The following is a 24,583-nucleotide window of genomic DNA, read 5'->3' as shown; positions in this document are numbered from 1 at the left end:
TCTTAACCCTATATTTTCCTGCTGAACAAAATTGATAAAGTTTTTAAAAGGTTTTATGTTATTATTAGCATGTACCGGTATGTTACTACTATTTAAAAAAAAAAAAAAAAAGTTTTTTGGGACAATATATATTTGTAATTGACTTTTTCTAGAATCAAATTGTTTTTAATTCTTAATTTGTTATAATTTTCACAGTTCTGATAATGTTTTTCAACAGTCGCTGGTGGTCGGAGTCGTCTGCACCTCATTGACCTTGGAAGTTCTTCAAAATCCAAAGATCCTGGAAATGTCTCCCTTAGTCTGTCAGCCCTCGGAAATGTCATCATGGCTTTGCTCAACGGTCAGCGACATGTACCTCATAGGTGAGTGGTCAGAACATGTTTACCTTGATAACTAATAGGTTTCTCACAGGATACCTTATACCTGTGGAAAAGTGACAAGAGTTACTTCCCTTTAGTTATTGTTTGCAGAAGTTCACTAGTATACCCTGTAGTTACCATGGTGTCTTGGGTACAGTTCTAGTGAGTTTGTCTTAATTATGATTCATTAAAGATATTTAACAGGAGCACTAGTGTAGGAACTCTTTTGGAAATTGAGATTCATTTTTTAAGACAGCATGTATCTTTAAAGACATGCTGTACTGTGTATCTGTAATGTACCATAACATTAAAACGATAGCAGGAATAAATACTGACAATTGAAGATATACATATGTATATAGAGCTCCATATTATGTTGAAATTATATATATTAAACTTTGAAATATTTTGATAGGAAATGGAAAAGAAGATGTAAGCCAAAGATGAAGGGAGTGAGAATAGGTTGTTTTGCTGGTTTTTGTCAAATTTGACTTTAACCACGTGCGGACATAACACAAAGTAGGATTGTTTATAATGACTGAAGCAGATCACCAGCTCATTAAAAAAATGATATATTTATCAGCCATCAGCTGGCCTTAACTGTGGAAATTACATCTCTTTCCCACACTTCAGTTTCAAAATTTAAACCTTAAACGATATGATTTATGATTCTGAGTTTAAAAACGATCCTGTCTGTAACCTAACACTCACATACAGATAAACAAGATATTCTTTATGAAGGTTATTATGGTAATTTGATGTTCAGTTTCTGATTTGCGTTGATGCCCTGATGCCTGTTGAAGTAATTGACCTTTTTGCACTAGGGTGTGATGTATCTATATGTCTATGAAAAAATTATACCTCACAAACCATTACAGTAATCTGGTAATGTCCAAAAAATTCTCATTTAACAAATTGAAGATTTTTTATGATTATAGCCATGTACACTCAACGCAAACATATTAACAGGACATACTCTGTCGTAAAGCAAGTAGCTCCACAAAAAAGGATGTAAATGTGTTTATTTTGTATGGCTAGGCAAATGGCCTCACATTTATCTAGTCGATATTATGAAATATTTATGTTGGTGTTGGTTTTGGCCTCTGTAGTTGTGGGACTATGAGAGTAAATCATGGGGTGTGTGAGGTTTTCTGTGGTAACCATGGTAACCACAGGGATACAACAGGATGTTGGCACCCTCCATCATATTGACATGTTATATTGATGAAATGGACAAGCCTCCGAGTGCATGGTTCACTTATTTCCTTACCCAAGAAATTCCATATTTCATGACAGAACACATCAGAGTTTTGGGATAAATGAACTTGGTGATAAATGATCCTCACTTGGATATTTGTGTAGATTCTCTGTTCAGCCTTTTTAGATGTAATAAAATCTTATTAATTTTTTTTCCTTTTCAAAATAATATATTGATTTTATAATGTAGAAAAGGACTTTATGGTAGATTTAATTTTCTTTGCATGACCTCTATGTCAAGTTGTTAGACCAAATTTCTGGTGTGCACTTTAAGATTCTCAGATCAAACACACTTTAACTTATTCAATTTATATTTCATTTGATTATATATTACATATTTTTTTCACATCCCTGAATAAACAAAAAATCCCATCAACTTAAGATTACAGCCATGGTTGATACTCAAATTAGGGAATAAATGCTAGTCATTTGAAAACTGGTCAGCTTTAGTTGAAACTTTGCACAGAATTCGTCTGCTAATTTTTTTATTTTTTTCCCAAATAAAAATCATTCACTAAAATGGCACATAAAGGGAGATTTTCCTGGGGATAAGAAACACAAAGCTAGTTATATAATTTTGAAATGTTTAGTGAACAATTGACTTTTGTTTAGAACTTCATGAAGCTCGCAAACTAACAACACTAAAAGTAATTTTCTGATCATCCTTACGTTTGGTAACACCAGAACCTCTATCAACCTTCCTAATAGTAACATATGGTTTTGATACGGTTGGAAAGATTTCAACTCCCTACCAAAATTATAATTTCAAAATTCGATTAAGAAACTTGCCCTAATCCATTCTGCAAATTTAAAAAGGAAATGAAATGTTCTTACCAAAGTAATGAAGATTTGGTTTGATTAGGCACAACCACTGGGGATACCATATTCTTCCAAATATTTTGTGTGTAGAATTGTTTCATTAAGTCTTTAGCACCCATGTTGATGTTTTGGTATAATCAAAAACATATGCTGGGGAAATCCATTATACAGTTATAATTATATGTCGTTGAATTTTTTCTGATCTTTTATTTTGTTCATATTAGTTCAAATCTGATCATAATGTGTTGTTGAGCTCATCTTTTGTAGAAATCAGAACTTTTGTTTACTACACATACTTTTGACATAAAAATTAAGGTTTTAAAAATTTATTGTTGTATTTATGAAGTGATTTGTGAAAATTACAAACACTAAAAGGAATATGGTGATTATTGATTTGGAAATTCTGACAACACAAAATTGTTCAGTAAGTTCACATCTCGGGAACATTAATTGGTATTGCATGTAGCATGAAGTCTTGCAGGACAATCTTTCATCACAAATAATATAATCTAAAGATTTGTAGTTCCATCGGGAAAAAATCTCTAAGATTGTATCATTGTCAAGCGAGTTAAATACATAATGACAATTTTATTGGATTCTGAATGAAGAATGACGTGCTGAAAAAATAAAAATTGGTTTGACTCATAAAGCATCAAGTTTATGCTCTACGCTGCCAAAAAAAAACCAGTAGTGATTGTTCATGATATCAGATTTGCTTGGTGACGAATGGGTTTGGGTACAGTTAGATGGAAGGAACTTGATAATATGGGCCCTTCTTCAAAATCACCAACAGTAACTTGTGGATAGAGGGGAACTTGGAACCATAAATCTCAGGCATATTAATTATCAATTAGAAAACATGTACAGCTTTCTGACAGAACTGGTCAATAAATTGGAGATGGATGTTCTCCTGTTGCTCCAATGAACCTCCATATCTGGAGAGTTCCTATCCATCAAGTGTTTTATTACGATACAAATTCGTACTAGAAAAACATGTTTGTAATCTCCAGTTTGGTGATCAAGCCAGTTATATCTAGGAAATCAAAAACAATTCAAGTACAATCAGTAGTTAATCAAATTTGATCTTTTTTTTTTTTAATTTAGAATTATAAAGATGTAGTGGTGTTTTGTTTGTTTTATTTATTTCAAATGCTGTAGAAATGTGTTTTTACCAGTTTAGATTGAAGGCCTTGATACAAAACTTGTAACTAATAAAAAACTAAGAGTAGGTAAGACGTTTAATTTGCTGATGTGGGTAATTGAAAACATCTGATAATGATTGCGTAAAATAAAAATTTAGCTTATTAGAATCACAGAGGGAAAGCTCGATCATACACATACCACTTACAAGTTTTAGCAAACATCATCAGACATTTACAACCAAAACAACCTGATGCGCTCAGCTTCATGAGGTACTATATTGATGAAAAAGCAATTTAGATTTCTGTGTCAAATAAGTTACACATTGGTCTATTGGGTTGTGGCGAACTGCCTGTGAACATGAAATGAGTGAGTTATGCAGTGTTAATATAAGTAGTATCCACTTGATATTGCTCACAGAAGGTCTCAATCAAAGGTTCTGTTGTAAGTGTGGCTCATGGAAATGGGAAAGGAAGTGGGAGCTGGAATCTCCTAATATTTTCCCTTTTAATTTGGACCCTAATTACATCTGTGTGGATGAGTTAATCTGATACAGATGAGTGGCAAGATGTTCACTTGGCCTGTTGCTAGGCTAGATATGGGAGACCAGCCTTGCTCTGTCACTCCCCCTTCAGGGTATACACAAAGTTAAGTATTGCAGCAGTGCAGTGAGAAGGAACGCAAGTCTCCATCCCTCCATAGGGTGTTTCTGTGATGCTCAACCACAATTTCTAATTTTGTAAGCGATTTTTCTGAAACTTAAAAAAAATTTGTTTAACAATTTTTTTTATTATTTTTTAAAAAAAATTCTGGAACTTGTGTAATAACTTTTATCCATCTGTGCTTTCAGGGATAGTAAAGTTGCACAGCTTTTGAGGGACTCGCTGGGAAACATTTCGTGTAGAACATGCATGATCGCCCATGTGTCGTCTGCTGTGCCACACTATAACGAGACTCTACAAGTGATACAGCTAGCTGCTAAGATACACAGGATGCGGAGGCGAAAGACAAAGGTAACTTTTAAACTATTCATTGAAATTTACTTTAACAAATAATATTTGAATTATTTCTATTGTTGTTTTCAACTTTGAATTATTAAATTTCATCATTTGTGCAAAGTGCTAAAACAATGTCAGAACAACTTTTAACAAAGATGAGTACTGCTTACATGATATGCTTGAAATTCTTTAGAAGCTCTCTTTTGTTAGTTTTGAAATTAACAGTTGCTTTTTTTTCTTACAGTTTTCTAGCACAAGTTCAGATGACAGTTCGACAGATGATGGAAGACTGCGGAGACCATTTCGAGGATTTCGGATGGGAACACTTCGTGAGGATATTTTATACACCTCGTCACATTCAGATCCGGACTATACCTCAAGTAGTGAGCAGTCTTGTGATACTGTTATTTACGTAGGGGCAAATGGCCAGTCGCTTAGCGACCGGGAACTTACTGATCATGAGGGACCACCAAGATCGGTTCCTAGAACCAACCCTCGGTTGCCAAGGCGACCAGGAGGGTCAAGGTCGTCGGGTGATGAGGGGTCAAATTCTGACAGTGGAAGGAGCCATCACTCAGACTTTCGCATTAGAAAACCAAACATGGGAATGAGTATAGAAGGTGCTAATCTGGCCAGAATGCCTTCTCGGATGTCAACACCAGTCAGGGAATTATCAGCAAGTGCAAATGAGCATGCTCAGTCACCACCCATGTCTCCAAGTATTGGAGGGGTGCAACTACCTCGGAAAGCTAATGTTAGGACCAAATTGGTCCAGAAAGCCGAGGATGGTTCTGGAAGTGCTAATAAAGTGGACAAGATAGCCTTGTCAACACGAACAGCAGCCATGAATACTAAAATGGCAAGTGGAAGTGAACAATCATTTCGATCGGAACAATGGGTAGATGGTCCTGGGGTGGCCATCTATCCAGACACTCCCAAAACAGGGGAACAGTGGGTCGATGGACCACAGGCTTTCGTCCAAAAACAGGAACAAAACAAGAATAAACATCTTTACAACCCCAAAATGGATGCTGAAGAACAGTGGGTTGATGGACCCAGAGAAATGATGCAGGACTCTGATCACAAAGAAGGGCGGAAGGGATCTGGGCATGGGAGATCTGATCGCAAGACACATTCGCGCGAACATTCTCGTGACCATTCACGAGAACACTCCCTGGAACCCAAAGGATCATCACCAAGCCATGGTCCAAAGTCTGGGGTCAAGGCCAAACACCCGGCCAGCTGTGAGTTAAAAGAACGCCCCGACAGCATGGCTAGTGCTGATAGTTCAGCATCGATGACAGCTCAAGCCGCAGACTCGAGGCCAACAAGCATGCACAGCTCTAGTGCAATAGACACTGAACAATTGAAGGTTGATGAATCGGGTCAACCAATCAAACCCTTTGTTAGAGACTGGGTAGAAAAACATAGTGCTTTGAAAGCCGAGGGGAAAATGGAAGATGTCAGTATAGGCTTAATTGTGAATTCTGATAACCAAGTTATTGGTAATTTAGAAACTTCCAATACTGGAACATATAAGCGGCCTAAACCAGAAGCACGGAAAAAGATCCGTTCTTCCACGCCAAAACAATCTCCACACCACTCGCCACGAAATTCACCGGCAATTGGAAGAAAAGGTACTAAACCTACTACTGAGTCCACACCAAAATTACAAAAATCTCAGTTACCAGGTAATGCCAATCCAACACATAGAGTCACAGAGTGGCTCCGATCTGTTTCTATGGAACAGGAAATGGAGGTTGAAACACAGGGACATTGTGCTAATAAAAAGTCATCCGACAGGACTCTCAACACGTCCATGGATGTATCATCCTGTAGCAGTCTGCAGGACACAACTATGGAGTCCGATTTACATAACCAGTCTGGATGTAGTGCTGATGGACAGCCTGACGAAATGGCAGAGTGCAATATTGCGGACATCAGTTTTGACAGCAGTGTGGACACTACAGAGTTTAGTAATGTCATATTGTCAAACCGAGAATCCATGTACGAAATTCAAATGGATGAACAATTAGAGAGAAGTGCTGAAAAAAGTACGAGTGATGTGGCAGACGATGAAACATTCAGTAGTGTGTCGTGCAATAAGGACAATGAATTAACAGAGGGGGAGGACGAAGCTATGGAGGATGAACCTATACTCCTCCGAGCCGATGGAATGCCTCATTCGTCAACCATAGAAAGTATCAAAACTCTCCTAGCAGAGCCAGCGGTTTCTAATGAACAACTGGTGTGTGAGAAGCTTTGCAGTTTCGAGTGTCCACCGTCAGACTTGGGGGATGAAGATACCCCGTGTGGTAGTATGAATCAACCTCTTCTTAGGAAACCAGACGGGGCATCAAATCCTAATTTAATTAACGAACTCAATTTTGAAAGAAAAATGGATGGTGATTTTGTGCGAGGGGACTATATCATCAACACTGTTCACACAATTAGTGCTAGTCAACCAAGAATGGACCTGGATGCCAAAACTATGAAAAACGCTACCTCAAAATATGCAAGTTTGCCGAAACACAGTGAGGCCCTTACTAAAGCTCTAGAGGGTCTGGGCAAAGAGTTATGTGATTCAAAGCGATGTACAAAATCAAAACCACCCCTTCCATCAAAACCTTCATCAAAGTCATCAGTGCATAGCCCAAGTCCATCTCGCCAAAGCCCAACAAAATCTGGTGGCTTGAAGGAAAAGGATATATCAACGAGTCCAAAATCTGTGAGTTCCACGTCAAGTAAGAACTCTTCCATTCCTATGGGTGGTACCAGTCGTGGTCGCAGTGACAAAGAAAAATCTGTGCGATTACAATCTGTGTCTTCATCCTCGTCACAGCGATCCTCATCTGTACCTGTCACCAGTAGCCCATCAAGTACATCAACAATTCGGAGCACTTCTTCTAAATCATCAAAATCGCAATCACCACTCAGCAGTCGTCTGCCGATTTTCTCCTCTTGCAAAAATACACGAAAAGGAAACAAGGACAACCATAGTAGTAAGTTAGGCAATGGTAGGATTTCTGAACTCAATCGAAGCTCGAGTCGTGGAACAGACTCAGATAGTGGTAATGATAGTGGTATAGTGACCAACGAAAAGAAACTGTTGTCCCCATATAGTACAGTGACCAAACCACGGACACCCAGTCACTCCAGTAGTGGTCACGGTAGTGACAATAGCAGTACAGTGAGTGCTGAGCTACGATCACAACTTGGATGTAAGTCAGACAAAATTCATGGAGGAACAAGCAGTGGATACGAAAGTATGTTACGGGACAGCGAAGCCACAGCCTCATCATCAGCTCACGAGGATAGCAACAGCGAGTCTTCTAACGAGAAAAAGAAAGGTTCACGACGAAAAAGACCAAGTAAGTGTTTGTTTTGTTTAGAAAAACTATCATACTATTTTTTGCGTGTGTAATTTAGTCCTTTTGTGTCATTTAGAATTAATCTTGAATTGTTCATGTTTGGACATATACCCTAGATACATTTGTACATGCCCCTAGATACATTTGTACATACCCTACATACATTTGTACATACCCCTAGATACATTTGTACATACCCTAGATACATTTGTACATACCCTAGATACATTTGTACATACCCTAGATACATTTGTACATACCCCTAGATACATTTTTACATATCCTAGATACATTTGTTCATACCCCTAGATACATTTGTACATACCCCTAGATACATTTGTACATACCCTAGATACATTTGTACATACCCTGAATACCCCTAGATACATTTGTACATACCCCTAGATACATTTGTACATACCCCTAGATACATTTGTACATACCCTAGATACATTTGTACGTACCCCTAGATACATTTGTACATACCCTATATACATTTGTACATACCCCTAGATACATTTGTACATACCCTACATACATTTGTACATACCCCTAGATACATTTGTACATACCCTAGATACATTTGTACATACCCTAGATACATTTGTACATACCCCTAGATACATTTGTACATACCCTAGATACATTTGTACATACCCTAGATACATTTGTACATACCCCTAGATACATTTGTACATACCCCTACATACATTTGTACATACCCTAGATACATTTGTACATACCCTAGATACATTTGTACATACCCTAGATACATTTGTACATACCCCTAGATACATTTGTACATACCCTGAGCTACATTTGTAACATACCCCTTAGATACTTTGTAACATATCCCTAGATACATTTGGGTACATACCCTAGATCACATTGTACAGTACCCCTTAGATACATTTGTAGCATACCCTAGATACATTTGTAATACCCTAGATATATTTGTACATACCCCTTGATAACATTGTCACAATAACCCCTAGATAACATGTTGTTACATACCCCGAGATGACATTTGTACAGTACCACTAGATAACATGTGTTGTACTACCCCTAGATACATTTGTACATACCCCTGACATACATTTGTACATACCCCTAGATACATGTGTACATACCACCCTAGATACATTTGTTACATAACCCTATATACATTTGTACAAATACCCTAGATACATTTGTACATACTCCTAGATACATTGTACATACCCCTAGCATACATTTGTTACATACCCCCTACATACATTGTACATACCCTAGATACATTTGTACATACCCTAGAGTACATTTGTACAATACCCCTAGATACATTGTACATACCCTAGATACATTTGTACATACCCTAGATACATTTGTACATACCCTAGATACATTTGTACATACCCTAGATACATTTGTACATACCCCTAGATACATTTGTACATACCCTAGATACATTTGTACATACCCTAGATACATTTGTACATACCCCTAGATACATTTGTACATACCCTAGATACATTTGTACATACCCTAGATACATTTGTACATACCCCTAGATACATTTGTACATACCCTAGATACATTTGTACATACCCTAGATACATTTGTACATACCCTAGATACATTTGTACATACCCTAGATACATTTGTACATACCCCTAGATACATTTGTACATACCCTAGATACATTTGTACATACCCTAGATACATTTGTACATACCCTAGATACATTTGTACATACCCTACATACATTTGCACATACCCTAGATACATTTGTACATACCCTACATACATTTGCACATACCCTAGATACATTTGTACATACCCTAGATACATTTGTACATACCCCTAGATACATTTGTACCCTAGATACATTTGTACATACCCTAGATACATTTGTACATACCCTAGATACATTTGTACATACCCTAGATACATTTGTACATACCCTAGATACATTTGTACATACCCTAGATACATTTGTACATACCCCTAGATACATTTGTACATACCCCTAGATACATTTGTACATACCCCTAGATACATTTGTACATACCCTACATACATTTGTACATACCCCTAGATACATTTGTACATACCCTACATACATTTGTACATACCCTAGATACATTTGTACATACCCCTAGATACATTTACCCTAGATACATTTGTCGGTGATATGCATGGTTTGGGGTATGTTAGACCATAGCCCAACACAGTCAGGACAGTTGGATTCAAACCAAGACGCACGTCATTTTGCATTGCACAGTTTACTACAATTTTGAGGTATTTCATTTATCATGAATGTTTTGAAAATCATGTTATAAACAGTTTAAACACAATATTAACTTGGGAGCATTGTACAAGGTTTGGTGTCTGGAACTCATCACTGTTTAATAACCGGTTGATATCAACGTGAGACTTTTGTGTACAGATCGGGTTACCTAATGTTGGGAGTCACAACTAGTGCAGAAATAATTAGATTTCTCAAAGGTATCCTCCGATTTAATTCTCAGAGAATTCATTACTGGTGCAAAAAACTGGTTTGAATTACACGATAAATTCTTGCTGCTCTACGCTGAGTCTTCATGAAATGATTTCATTAGCTTTTTGGCTGAAACCTAGCCAACAGCAAAACGACTTTTGATAACCAAATAGGTTACTGCTGGGAAAACAGGGCTGCAAACCGTGCCCAAAAAATACTACCCTGTACAAATTTGTGTTGTTCTCACTTCATAGTACAACGTATATGTAGAAGTTTCTGTGGAAGAATTTGTACAATGTATCAATTTTTCCTGTTAGATTTCATCCTTTTTAAACAATTCTTGAATAAAAAGAAATGATGACGAGTTAATTCCTAGGTAAACACACAGATTGGGTAGGGTTTATTCCTGTCTTATTAGTTTGGTTATTTGTTTTGGTTGTTGGTGGATTCAAAAGCACTTCATTTAAACTAAAAGTTTCCAAACACATGGAGTACGTATGTTATCAAACATTGATATGAAAAAAAAAAGTGTTGAGCTCTCTTCTAAGTTAATCAATCACTTCCACAAATAGCCACAAATCAATTCAGATTTATTTAATAACTTTAAGTTCACAGCGGCATTATCGCTAATTCTCCAAGTCATTAAATGCCAAGAGAAAGGTTTTGTGATTCTTCCATTTAACAAGAAAACAGCTGTTTATTGGATGAGGAAAAACTATTTTGGAAATATTTTGCATAAATCTATTTTTTTTTTTCGGATCGTGACATACATGAACATCTACCCATCATAATAATACATTACTGCTCCAAAAATTACATGGTTTGATGAAAGTTTTCATCAAGTTTATTCAAACGAGTTAAAATAAATGGAATCTTGTTGAGCAAGGTAATGAAATTCTATTAGGAGTTTATAGAAAATTAACAAAGTGAAATTAAATTACTGTTGATGTAGGTTAATGGCAAAAAACTAATGGAGATATAACATGGTTTTTCAGGTTCCCGTAGAAGTCGCTCCGTTCCTGCAAGAACATCAGAAAGTCCTGAAAACCGGAAACAGAGTCCATCAGGAACACTTAAGACAAGTCCTTCTCCGAAGGCTTGGGTGGACACCAGACAAATACAGAAGATCAAGGAGGAACCATTTGAAATCAAACGCTATGATGTTGTTGACGTTGAAAGGCTCGGGCGACGTAGGGCTGAAGATGAGGTGAGATTTGTTTCTTGACAAGATAATAAATTGTATCAGTTACATTAGAAAAAGAAATTCTGAAACATTCTCTATGAAATCTATATCTAAAATGTTCCTGGATGTACTGGTCTTCATGATTATACTGTATATTAACTTATGTCATAAATCTACTGAACTACGATGTTCACACCTATAATATAGATAGAATTTCCCCCTATTTATGTTACCACCTATAATATAGTTAGAATTTCCTCTATTTATGTTACCACCTATGATATAGATAGAATTTCCCCTATTTATGTTACCACCTATAATATAGTTAGAATTTCCCCCTATTTATGTTACCACCTATAATATAGATAGAATTCCCCCTATTTATGTTACCACCTATAATATAGATAGAATTTCCCCCTATTTATGTTACCACCTATAATATAGTTAGAATTTCCCCCTATTTATGTTACCACCTATAATATAGTTAGAATTTACCCTATTTATGTTACCACCTATAATATAGTTAGAATTTACCCTATTTATGTTACCACCTATAATATAGTTAGAATTTACCCTATTTATGTTACCACCTATAATATAGTTAGAATTTACCCTATTTATGTCCACACCTATAATATAGTTAGAATTTCCCCCTATTTATGTTACCACCTATAATATAGATAGAATTTCCCCCTATTTATGTTACCACCTATAATATAGATAGAATTTCCCCCTATTTATGTTACCACCTATAATATAGTTAGAATTTCCCTCTATTTATGTTACCACCATAATATAGTTAGAATTTCCCCTATTTATGTTCACACCTATAATATAGTTAAAATTTCCCCTATTTATGTTACCACCTATAATATAGTTAAAATTTCCCCCTATTTATGTTACCACCTATAATATAGATAGAATTTCCCCCTATTTATGTTACCACCTATAATATAGATAGAATTTCCCCTATTTATGTTACCAACTATAATATAGTTAAAATTTCCCCTATTTATGTTACCACCTATAATATAGTTAGAATATCCCCCTATTTATGTTACCACCTATAATATAGATAGAATTTCCCCCTATTTATGTTACCACCTATAATATAGATAGAATTTCACCCTATTTATGTTACCACCTATAATATAGTTAGAATTTCCCCCTATTTATGTTACCACCTATAATATAGTTAGAATTCCCCCCTATTTATGTTACCACCTATAATATAGATAGAATTTCCCCCTATTTATGTTACCACCTATAATATAGATAGAATTTCACCCTATTTATGTTACCACCTATAATATAGATAGAATTTCACCCTATTTATGTTACCACCTATAATATAGTTAGAATTTCCCCCTATTTATGTTACCACCTATAATATAGTTAGAATTCCCCCCTATTTATGTTACCACCTATAATATAGATAGAATTTCCCCCTATTTATGTTACCACCTATAATATAGTTAGAATATCCCCCTGTTTATGTTACCACCATAATATAGTTAGAATTTCCCCCTATTTATGTTACCACCTATAATATAGATAGAATTTCCCCCTTTTTATGTTACCACCTATAATATAGATAGAATTTCCCCCTATTTATGTTACCACCTATAATATAGATAGAATTTCCCCCTATTTATGTTACCACCTATAATATAGTTAGAATTTCCCCTATTTATGTTCACACCTATAATATAGATAGAATTTCCCCCTATTTATGTTACCACCTATAATATAGTTAGAATTTCCCCCTATTTATGTTACCACCTATAATATAGTTAGAATTTCCCCCTTTTTATGTTACCACCTATAATATAGTTAGAATTTCCCCCTATTTATGTTACCACCTATAATATAGTTAGAATTTCCCCCTTTTTATGTTACCACCTATAATATAGTTAGAATTTCCCCTATTTATGTTACCACCTACATGTATAATATAGTTAGAATTTCCCCCTATTTATGTTACCACCTATAATATAGATAGAATTTCCCCATATTTATGTTACCACCTACATGTATAATATAGTTAGAATTTCCCCCTATTTATGTTACCACCTATGATATAGATAGAATTCCCCCCTATTTAGTGTCAAGCATTGTTCTGTGTATATATTATGTAAGTACATCAATGATATAAAACATGTTCTTATACACAATGTTCTTTTGTATTTCACAGGGAAAAGAAATGGAACAGAGAAAAGAAAAGCTGAAGGAAATTCTCTCCCGACAAGGTCAGCTGAAGCCCGATAGCCCGGACATGAAGGACCAGATTCTAATGGAACAACATGGATGGAAGTTTGACTGTAAATTCCTAATGTGTTTTTCGTGTCGATCCAAGACCAAGAAAACAGATGTGTAAATGTTTTGTTGTCCAACGTGACTCCTAAATTGTCTTGTTTACTGGGTAGTGCAGACCGAGATATATCCAGTAACATTGGACGGTATTATACCAGACCATGTAAGTGGTCCAGTGACATTGGACGGTATTATACCAGACCGTGTAAATGGTCCAGTGACATTGGACGGTATTATACCAGACCATGTAAATGGTCCAGTGACATTGGACGGTATTATACCAGACCGTGTAAATGGTCCAGTGACATAGGACGGTACTATACCAGACCATGTAAATGGTCCAGTGACATTGGACGGTATTATACCAGACCGTGTAAATAGTCCAGTGACATTGGACGATACTATACCAGACCGTGTAAATGGTTCAGTGACATTGGACGATACTATACCAGACCATGTAAATGGTCCAGTGACATTGGACGATACTATACCAGACCGTGTAAATAGTCCAGTAACATTGGACGGTACTATACCAGACCGTGTAAATGGTCCAGTGACATTGGACGGTACTATACCAGACCGTGTAAATGGTCCAGTGACATTGGACGGTATTATACCAGACCATGTAAATGGTTCAGTGATCATCGAGACCCAACTACAGTATGTGAGGTTGATGGGGTTTATCTGTGCTACTTTACACAACCCTAATTTTTGCAGTATACTAGTAAATATGCCATGTTGGTTTCAACTGCTGACTCTACAAACAAAAAATTGCAATAATGTAAAAGATGCAAATCAAAATTTGTGAAATGGATTCATTTTTTCATTGTATACATCAAAATCATGCAAGCACATTCATTTCTTTATATTTTGCAAAAACTTTCTTCATTTGGAGACAAATGATATCCTTACTATGTCAAATTTTGTAATGAGTTTTGTATATTTTTTATATATTTTGAATTTGCATATGTCATTTTCCGTGGATCATTTGAATATTAATTTGTGTTATTTTAAGAGGTGCTTTGCCAAGAAAGAAATGGTACCTGGACAAGGCGTGTCTTACCTCACTGCCAAACAGATTATTTCATTGTAATTCTTACTTGTGTGGGTGTCCAAATCTGCCTTAAATTTAATCAATTCTTTAATAATTAATGATTTATTTTTACAGTAATATCCCAGGTCTTGTATTCATATTCTTATCATTAAAATCAGTTTCATTTTATTTAATTATTGTGATAATAATTTTCAAAGGATTCAACAGTTTAACATTGCATACAATTTTTTACATGATTCCAAAACAGAAAGAAGAAATGTTAAATAACTGTTCAGCAAGTATCATCTAATTAAATCTACTGCCAGCTTATGGTCGCAATATGCAATTAATGACAGGTGTAAGCTACTTTAAACGGTGCAGACTACTTCATACAGTTCAATTACTGTGAGATTCCCGGACATTAATTCTGGTTTAATATGCACCATATGTTTCATTATGCATCGGCACGGACAAAAACTGCTGAAAAAGGCCGCACTATTCACATTAATATACAGACTGGTATAAATAGAGTACTGTATTGAGCTTAGTCAGTTGGTTTGGTGTATCTATCATTATTATCAGATTTTTATCAAGTGTATATTATTGAGACCATTCAGTACCCTGTACAATGCTTGTGTATTATTTATTTGTACATTTTCTCTCCTACAAGACCAAATAGAATTATTATGTTAAATAGATCATTAATGTCAAAATAGACAAAATATATTTGTAATATTTATACAAAGATTTTTGTTGTTTTTTACTACAAAATATCTGAGCAGAGCTACTGTATGGTGCAGCAACTGTCGTCATGGAAACCTCCTTTCTAGAAGACTGTTATAATCCATATTCTCATACGTAGCTGTAGTAGCTGTGTCAGTTTGCTATAGAGATTTCCTATGTTAATTATCTATACAAAAAAAATATATATACAAACTATCAATGTCACAAAAGTACAAGTGTCCTCACAAAAATGATCATGACATACGTTCAAGGTCACAGAGGTTAAACAAGTTTGAAACTTCCAACAAGATGAGATGAAGGAGCTCACGTACGACCTATAGTGGTGACACGTGGGTATATTGTGTAGTCCACTAGTTAGAATCTAGCTTTCCATTTGAGTGCTGGCGAGGGTCAGAGATAAGTTACATAACAATCACTGCTGCTCTACTTTCAGAAAACCCATTCACAGTACAAATTAGTCCAACAAGTACATGAGTACCTGGAATGTTAAGACATTTCCTCACATTGATATTCTTTCTTGGTCAAGAGACAAAAGCAAGAAAGAATATTGACAAAACCATGATTCAAACTTGAAATAAATCAAATACATGAAAACCCTTGAAAAGGAGAATAAAACCAGGCGTTACAAGAGAGCAAGCTTCTCCACTTCATCGACACCCGCCATATAAATCTAGGTGATGACGACACCTGCCATATAAATCTAGGTCATAAAGACACCCGCCATATGAGTCTAGCTCACGACAACAAAGGCAATATGAATCTAGGTCACGATGACACCCGCCATATAAATCTAGGTCACGACGACACCCACCATATGAATCTAGGTCATGACCACACCTGCCATATAAATCTAGGTCACGACCACACGTACCCGCCATATAAATCTAGGTCATGACCACACCCGCCATATGAATCTAGGTAACGACGACACCGGTAATATGAATCTAGGACAGGATGACAGCCGTCATATGAATCTAGGTCATGATGACACCCGCCATATGGATCTAGGTCATTACGACACCCGCCATATGGATCTAGGTCATTACGACACCCGCCATATGAATCTAGGTCACCACGACACTCGCCATATAAATCTAGTTCAAATTCAGGTTAAGTCACAAAATGAAAACTAGTCATATCAACAGGCGTTTAAACATGTCCGAGTTCATGTCACAAAACATGTCCGAGTTCATGTCACAAAACATGTCCGAGTTCATGTCACAAAACAAGTCCGAGTTCAGGTCACAACAGGAAATATATGTCATCTCCAAATGAGATCATTTTGTCAATCATAAAACTTTCACTCTTTCAACCTGCATCTTCTCCATCAGTAGTCGACTTCTGCTACAGAAATAATGATAATGGGAACAAACCCTTGAATATTAAATCAACTGGGAATGTAAAAACTGTATGCATGGGAAGCAGAGATGTTGCTATCTAGAAATAGAAAACTAAAGAAATTTCCAAAAAGCTGCAAAAGTACTTTGTTCTCTTGAAAATGGGATTTTTATTTGGTGATAACAATTTAAAAAAGACGCCCATGGACCTTAAGTCACCTGACTAGGCCCGACAAAATGTCTTCAATAGCCGTAATGGTGGACTTGAAACCTGGTCTAAAAAATAACAACTCCTGAGTAGGATTATTCCTGACAAACTTCAACTAAATACCACGACAAACTTCAGCCAAATACCACGACAAACATCAACTAAATACCACGACAAATATCAACTAAATACCACGACAAACTTCAGCTAAATACCACGACAAACATCAACTAAATACCACGACAAACATCAACTAAATACCACGACAAACATCAACTAAATACCACGACAAACATCAACTAAATACCACGACAAACATCAACTAAATACCACGACAAACATCAACTAAATACCACGACAAACTTCAACTAAATACCACGACAAACTTCAACTAAATACCACGACAAACATCAACTAAATACCACGACAAACTTCAGCTAAATACCACGACAAACTTCAACTAAATACCACGACAAACTTCAACTAAATACCACGACAAACTTCAACTAAATACCACGACAAACTTCAACTAAATACCACGACAAACTTCAACTAAATACCACGACAAACTTCAGCTAAATACCACGACAAACATCAACTAAATACCACGACAAACATCAACTAAATACCACGACAAACATCAACTAAATACCACGACAAACTTCAGCTAAATACCACGACAAACATCGACTAAATACCACGACAAACATCGACTAAATACCGAGACAAACATCAACTAAATACCACGACAAACTTCAACTAAATACCACGACAAACTTCAACTAAATACCACGACAATTTTCAACTAAATACCACGACAAACTTCAACTAAATACCACGACAAACTTCAACTAAATACCATGACAAACTTCAGCTAAATACCACGACAAACATCAACTAAATACCACGACAAACATCAACTAAATACCACGACAAACTTCAGCTAAATACCACGACAAACATCGACTAAATACCACGACAAACATCAACTAAATACCACGACAAACTTCAACTAAATACCACGACAAACTTCAACTAAATACCACGACAAACTTCAACTAAATACCACGACAAACTTCAACTAAATACCACGACAAACATCAACTAAATACCACGACAAACTTCAACTAAATACCAAGACAAACTTCAACTAAATACCACGACAAACATCATCTAAATACCACGACAAACTTCAACTAAATACCACGACAAACTTCAACTAAATACCAAGACAAACTTCAACTAAATACCACGACAAACTTCAACTAAACACCACGACAAACATCAACTAAATACCACGACAAACTTCAACTAAATACCACGACAAACTTCAACTAAATACCACGACAAACTTCAACTAAATACCACGACAAACTTCAACTAAATACCACGACAAACTTCAACTAAATACCACGACAAACATCAACTAAATACCGAGACAAACATCAACTAAATACCACGACAAACTTCAACTAAATACCACGACAAACTTCAACTAAATACCACGACAAACTTCAACTAAATACCAAGACAAACTTCAACTAAATACCACGACAAACATCAACTAAATACCACGACGAACATCAACTAAATACCACCACAAACATCAATTAAATACCACGACAAACATCAACTAAATGCCACGACAAACTTCAACTAAATGCCACGACAAACTTCAACTAAATGCCACGACAAACATCAACTAAATACCACGACAAACATCAACTAAATACCACGACAAACTTCAACTAAATACCACGACAAACTTCAACTAAATACCACGACAACCATCAACTAAATACCACAACAAACTTCAACTAAATGCCACGACAAACTTTAACTAAATACCATGACAAACATCAACTAAATACCACCATAAACTTCAACTAAATACCACCACAAGTTTATGGCAGACATTGGTGGATCAGTAAGTTTATGACATACATTGGTGGATCGGTATATTCATGGCAGACATTGGTGGATCTGTAACTTTATGGCAGACATTGGTGGATCAGTAAGTTTATGGCAGACATTGGTGGATCAGTTAGTTTATGGCAGACATTGGTGGATCAGTAAGTTTATGGCAGACATTAGTGGATCAGTAAGTTTATGGCAGACATTGGTGGATCGGTAAGTTTATGGCAGACATTGGTGGATCGGTAACTTTATGGCAGACATTGGTGGATCGGTAAGTTTATGGCAGACATTGGTGGATAAGTAAGTTTATGGCAGACATTGGTGGAATGTTAAGTTTATGACAGACATTGGTGGATCGGTAAGTTTATGGCAGACATTGGTGGATCAGTAAGTTTATGGCAGACATTGGTGGATCTGTAAGTTTATGGCAGACATTGGTGGATCGGTAAGTTTATGGAAGACATTGGTGGATCAGTAAGTTTATGGCAGACATTGGTGGATCGGTACGTTTATGGCAGACATTGGTGGATCAGTAAGTTGATGACAGACATTGGTGGATCGGTAAGTTTATGCCAGACATTGGTGGATCGGTAAGTTTATGGCAGACATTGGTGGATCAGTAAGTTTATGCCAGACATTGGTGGATCGGTAAGTTTATGACAGACATTGGTGGATCGGTAAGTTTATGGCAGACATTGGTGGATCGGTAAGTTCATGACAGACATTGGTGGAATGTTAAGTTTATGACAGACATTGGTGGATCGGTAAGTTTATGGCAGACATTGGTGGATCAGTAAGTTTATGGCAGACATTGGTGGATCGGTAAGTTTATGAAAGACATTGGTGGATCGGTAAGTTTATGGCAGACATTGGTGGATCAGTAAGTTTATGACAGACATTGGTGGAATGTTAAGTTTATGACAGACATTGGTGGATCAGTAAGTTTATGGCAGACATTGGTGGAATGTTAAGTTGATGACAGACATTGGTGGATCAGTAAGTTTATGACAGACATTGGTGGATCAGTAAGTTTATGACAGACGTTGGTGGATCGGTAACTTTATGGCAGACATTGGTGGATCAGTAAGTTTATGGCAGACATTGGTGGATCGGTAAGTTTATGGCAGATATTGGTGGATCGGTAAGTTTATGGCAGACATTGGTGGATCGGTAAGTTTATGGCAGACATTGGTGGAATGTTAAGTTTATGACAGACATTGGTGGATCAGTAAGTTTATGGCAGACATTGGTGGATCAGTAAGTTTATGGCAGACATTGGTGGATCTGTAACTTTATGGAAGACATTGGTGGATCAGTAAGTTTATGGCGGCAGACATTGGTGGATCGGTAAGTTTATGGCAGACATTGGTGGATCGGTAAGTTTATGGCAGACATTGGTGGAATGTTAAGTTTATGGCAGACATTGGTGGAATGTTAAGTTTATGACAGACATTGGTGGATCAGTAAGTTTATGGCAGACATTGGTGGATCAGTAAGTTTATGACAGACATTGGTGGATCAGTTAGTTTATTACAGACATTGGTGGATCGGTAAGTTTATGGCAGACATTGGTGGATCAGTAAGTTTATGACAGCATTGGTGGATCAATTAGTTTATTACAGACATTGGTGGATCAGTAAGTTTATGGCAGACATTGGTGGATCAGTAAGTTTATGGCAGACATTGGTGGATCTGCAACTTGATGGCAGACATTGGTGGATCAGTAAGTTTATGGCGGCAGACATTGGTGGATCGGTAAGTTTATGGCAGACATTGGTGGATCAGTAAGTTTATGGCAGACATTGGTGGAATGTTAAGTTTATGGCAGACATTGGTGGAATGTTAAGTTTATGACAGACATTGGTGGATCAGTAAGTTTATGGCAGACATTGGTGGATCAGTAAGTTTATGACAGACATTGGTGGATCAGTTAGTTTATTACAGACATTGGTGGATCGGTAAGTTTATGGCAGACATTGGTGGATCAGTAAGTTTATGACAGCATTGGTGGATCAGTTAGTTTATTACAGACATTGGTGGATCGGTAAGTTTACGGCAGACATTGGTGGATCGGTAAGTTTATGGCAGACATTGGTGGATCGGTAAGTTTATGGCAGACATTGGTGGATCAGTAAGTTTATGACAGACATTGGTGGAATAATAAGTTTATGACAGACATTGGTGGATCAGTAAGTTTATGGCAGACAGTGGTGGATCGGTAAGTTTACGGCAGACATTGGTGTATTAGTAAGGTTTATGGCAGACATTGGTGGATCAGTAAGTTTATGACAGACATTGGTGGATCGGTAAGTTTATGGCAGACATTGGTGGATCGGTAAGTTTATGGCAGACATTGGTGGATCGGTAAGTTTATGGCAGACATTAGTGGATCGGTAAGTTTATGACAGACATTGGTGGATCAGTAAGTTAATGGCAGACATTGGTGGATCAGTAAGTTTATGGCAGACATTGGTGGATCGGTAAGTTTATGGAAGACATTGGTGGATCTGTAACTTTATGGCAGACATTGGTGGAATGTTAAGTTGATGGCAGACATTGGTGGATCAGTAAGTTTATGGCAGACATTGGTGGAGTGGTAAGTTTATGACAGACATTGGTGGATTAGTAAATTTATGGAAGACATTGGTGGATCTGTAACTTTATGGCAGACATTGGTGGAATGTTAAGTTGATGGCAGACATTGGTGGATCAGTAAGTTTATGGCAGACATTGAAGGAATGGTTAGTTTATGGCAGACATTGATGGGTCAGTAAGTTTATGGCAGACATTGATGGATCTTATTTAAGTCAGAGGTAATGTGTTGGCACATCAACTTATTTAAGTCAGAGGTAATGTGTGGGCACATCAACTTATTTTAGTCAGAGGTAATGTGTGGGCACATCAACTTATTTTAGTCAGAGGTAATGTGTGGGCACATCAACTTATTTAAGTCAGAGGTAATGTGTGGGCACATCAACTTATTTTAGTCAGAGGTAATGTGTGGGCACATCAACTTATTTAAGTCAGAGGTAATGTGTGGGCACATCAACTTATTTAAGTCAGAGGTAATGTGTGGGCACATCAACTTATTTAAGTCAGAGGTAATGTGTGGGTACATCAACTTATTTAAGTCAGAGGTAATGTGTGGGCACATCAACTTATCTAAGTCAGAGGTAATGTGTGGGCACATCAACTTATTTAAGTCAGAGGTAATGTGTGGGCACATCAACTTATTTAAGTCAGAGGTAATGTGTGGGCACATCAACTTATTTAAGTCGGAGGTAATGTGTGGGCACCTCGACTTATCTCAGTCGGAGGTAATGTGTGGGCACCTCGACTTATCTCAGTCGGAGGTAATGTGTGGGCACCTCGACTTATCTCAGTCTGAGGTAATGTGTGGGCACCTCGACTTATCTCAGTTGGAGGTAATGTGTGGGCACCTCGACTTATCTCAGTTGGAGGTAATGTGTGGGCACCTCGACTTATCTCAGTCAGAGGTAATGTGTGGGCACCTCGACTTATCTCAGTCAGAGGTAATGTGTGGGCACCTCGACTTATTTTGGTCAGAGGTAATTTGTGGGCCCCATTGATTTATTGCAGGATAACTATTTTCTACAGGTACATTTCTTAGCCGTCAAACAATTGGGCCCCATTGATTTATTGCAGGATAACTATTTTCTACAGGTACATTTCTTAGCCGTCAAACAATCACCCAAGAATGCTCATCACAAATTTGTAGGTCAAGGGGAAGCAACTCTTGAAATAACAACAACATACCCAACTAGCATTATTAAAATATTTTATTTTAGTTATATCACAAACGTTTTAGCTCTTCAAATTCAAATATATTTTAGCATTAAACAAGAACAAATACAGAAAAAATAGTAATGCGATAGAATAACAATGAACTTTTTAAAAAATTTATCACAGTCCGTATGGAAGTTTTCCAGAGATAGGTGGAAGAGAGTCAATTTGATGGTGACAGACAGTAGGTAGTCTGAGATGATCATTACAGGAGTTGGCTGACCAGTGGCTATCCCACTCAACCCTAAACTGGTTACACATCTCGCCCTCCTTGCCTGCAGGTGGATCCCTCATGTAGTTTTCATACAAGACAGGATCACCACTATTTTCCCAGTACCATTTTTTGGCATGAGAGTTGTACAACATGGATGACAGCCACACACTAGGGACTTCTGCTCCAGTTTCTGCTGGTCAACAGAAAAATACAAAATCATAGTTCAGACAATTCACAACAACATAAATAGAAGTAGAAAACTTATCTTTAATTCCATGTTTTCACAAGACATCGATTAGTGATACATATATAACATAAATTTTCAAAATCAAAATCTTTTACAATTTGAAACAGTACAGAAGTATTATGTAAAAGAATTTGGCAAGCGAAATCAAAATACATATTAACTTAATTGGACAGTTATTTGCCCGCCCAGATAGGTACCAAATGATCTGTCAGGGTTGTACAATATTATCTACCGAGCCTAAGTCATGGCACTCCAAACAATATAGAACGGAAGTAAAGAAATTAATCAAAAATAAAGTTTAAAATCATTTTCAACATATTTGATTCACTTTTCTTATTTGAGGTAAGAAAGTGGATTTTCCTTGCTGGATATGTACATCAGTAATGTATGTAAGTATATAAAGATAGGTACCTGGATTGGAGAAAAACACCTTTTTAGGCTGAACATGATTTGCTCTCATAGATAATCTAAAAATATCTAAAATCAACAAGACAACAAATTATGATAAAATCTCTGTAGTTTTAGATTCAAGATGACTTTTCACACAAGTTTGGTGTCATTAAAATAAAAATGAATCTTGCTGTTTGGTAATCGACTTGTGGTCCCCCATGTCTTCCAGACTTACAAGTGTTATACCTATATGTACGTATAGCTATTAGTCAATATGTATCTCTCTCCAGGACACGACTTCCGTTACAAGCATCAGTCACGCTGGTGTGTGGGAAAAACAGTGGTTGGGTAGTGATGTTTAATCATCCAGAAACATTAACTCCTTGAAAAAAACTTGTGCATGTGTTGGTGAAACAATAAACACCCCGTCACAAGCCATGTGCAGACGACATCTTGTGGCAATTAGCTATGGTGTAAACCAAGGTTCATACAATGAATATAAAGTTTTTATTAATTTGTTTAAATTGCTACATAGGGAGTTCTGCAGAACTGGCTTTTTCTTTCATCAGACATTTTTTCTGGTTGCAGATGGAGACTGAAACAACTACATGTGAAAATAACATGCCTATGACAACCCTAACCTCCCCCCTCCTCCTCCTTTTCTAAAATCTCTCCCAGAAGTGGCTGTCATAAACATGCAGAAATCTGTCAACAGATATGAGGTTTCGATTTCAAATTTTCTGTAATGATCACTAGTGAAGAAATCAACT

The 24,583-nt window shown here is 36.7% G+C and overlaps 2 protein-coding genes across 9 annotated transcripts in view; one reads left to right on the top strand and one right to left on the bottom strand.

Annotated features, from left to right (window-relative positions):
* Positions 1 to 15,691, top strand: part of LOC117324551 (kinesin-like protein KIF26B) — a 385,773-nt gene extending 370,082 nt beyond the window's left edge. For all 5 annotated transcript variants that reach the window (XM_033880465.1, XM_033880464.1, XM_033880466.1 and 2 more), the window contains 5 exons: positions 218 to 362; positions 4,426 to 4,588; positions 4,818 to 7,944; positions 11,419 to 11,630; positions 13,801 to 15,691. In XM_033880465.1, coding sequence (XP_033736356.1) covers positions 218 to 362; positions 4,426 to 4,588; positions 4,818 to 7,944; positions 11,419 to 11,630; positions 13,801 to 13,983 — 3,830 coding nt within the window. In that variant the 3' untranslated portion in view covers positions 13,984 to 15,691. The remainder of the gene's footprint in view (positions 1 to 217; positions 363 to 4,425; positions 4,589 to 4,817; positions 7,945 to 11,418; positions 11,631 to 13,800) is intronic.
* Positions 15,692 to 22,940: 7,249 nt separating this feature from the next.
* Positions 22,941 to 24,583, bottom strand: part of LOC117324550 — a 46,092-nt gene continuing 44,449 nt past the window's right edge. For 2 of the 4 annotated variants that reach the window (XM_033880461.1, XM_033880463.1), the window contains exon 14: positions 22,944 to 23,366. In XM_033880461.1, the coding sequence (XP_033736352.1) occupies positions 23,083 to 23,366 (284 nt within the window). In that variant the 3' untranslated portion in view covers positions 22,944 to 23,082. Of the gene's footprint in view, positions 23,370 to 24,583 lie in introns of all 4 variants that reach the window. The other 2 variants (XM_033880460.1, XM_033880462.1) reach the window with 2 other exon arrangements.

This window comes from Pecten maximus, chromosome 3 (assembly GCF_902652985.1).
Source record: "Pecten maximus chromosome 3, xPecMax1.1, whole genome shotgun sequence".
NCBI classification, from domain to species: domain Eukaryota; kingdom Metazoa; phylum Mollusca; class Bivalvia; order Pectinida; family Pectinidae; genus Pecten; species Pecten maximus.
Note: the sequence above shows the minus strand (reverse complement) of the source record. Positions and strands in the feature narration are given on the sequence as shown.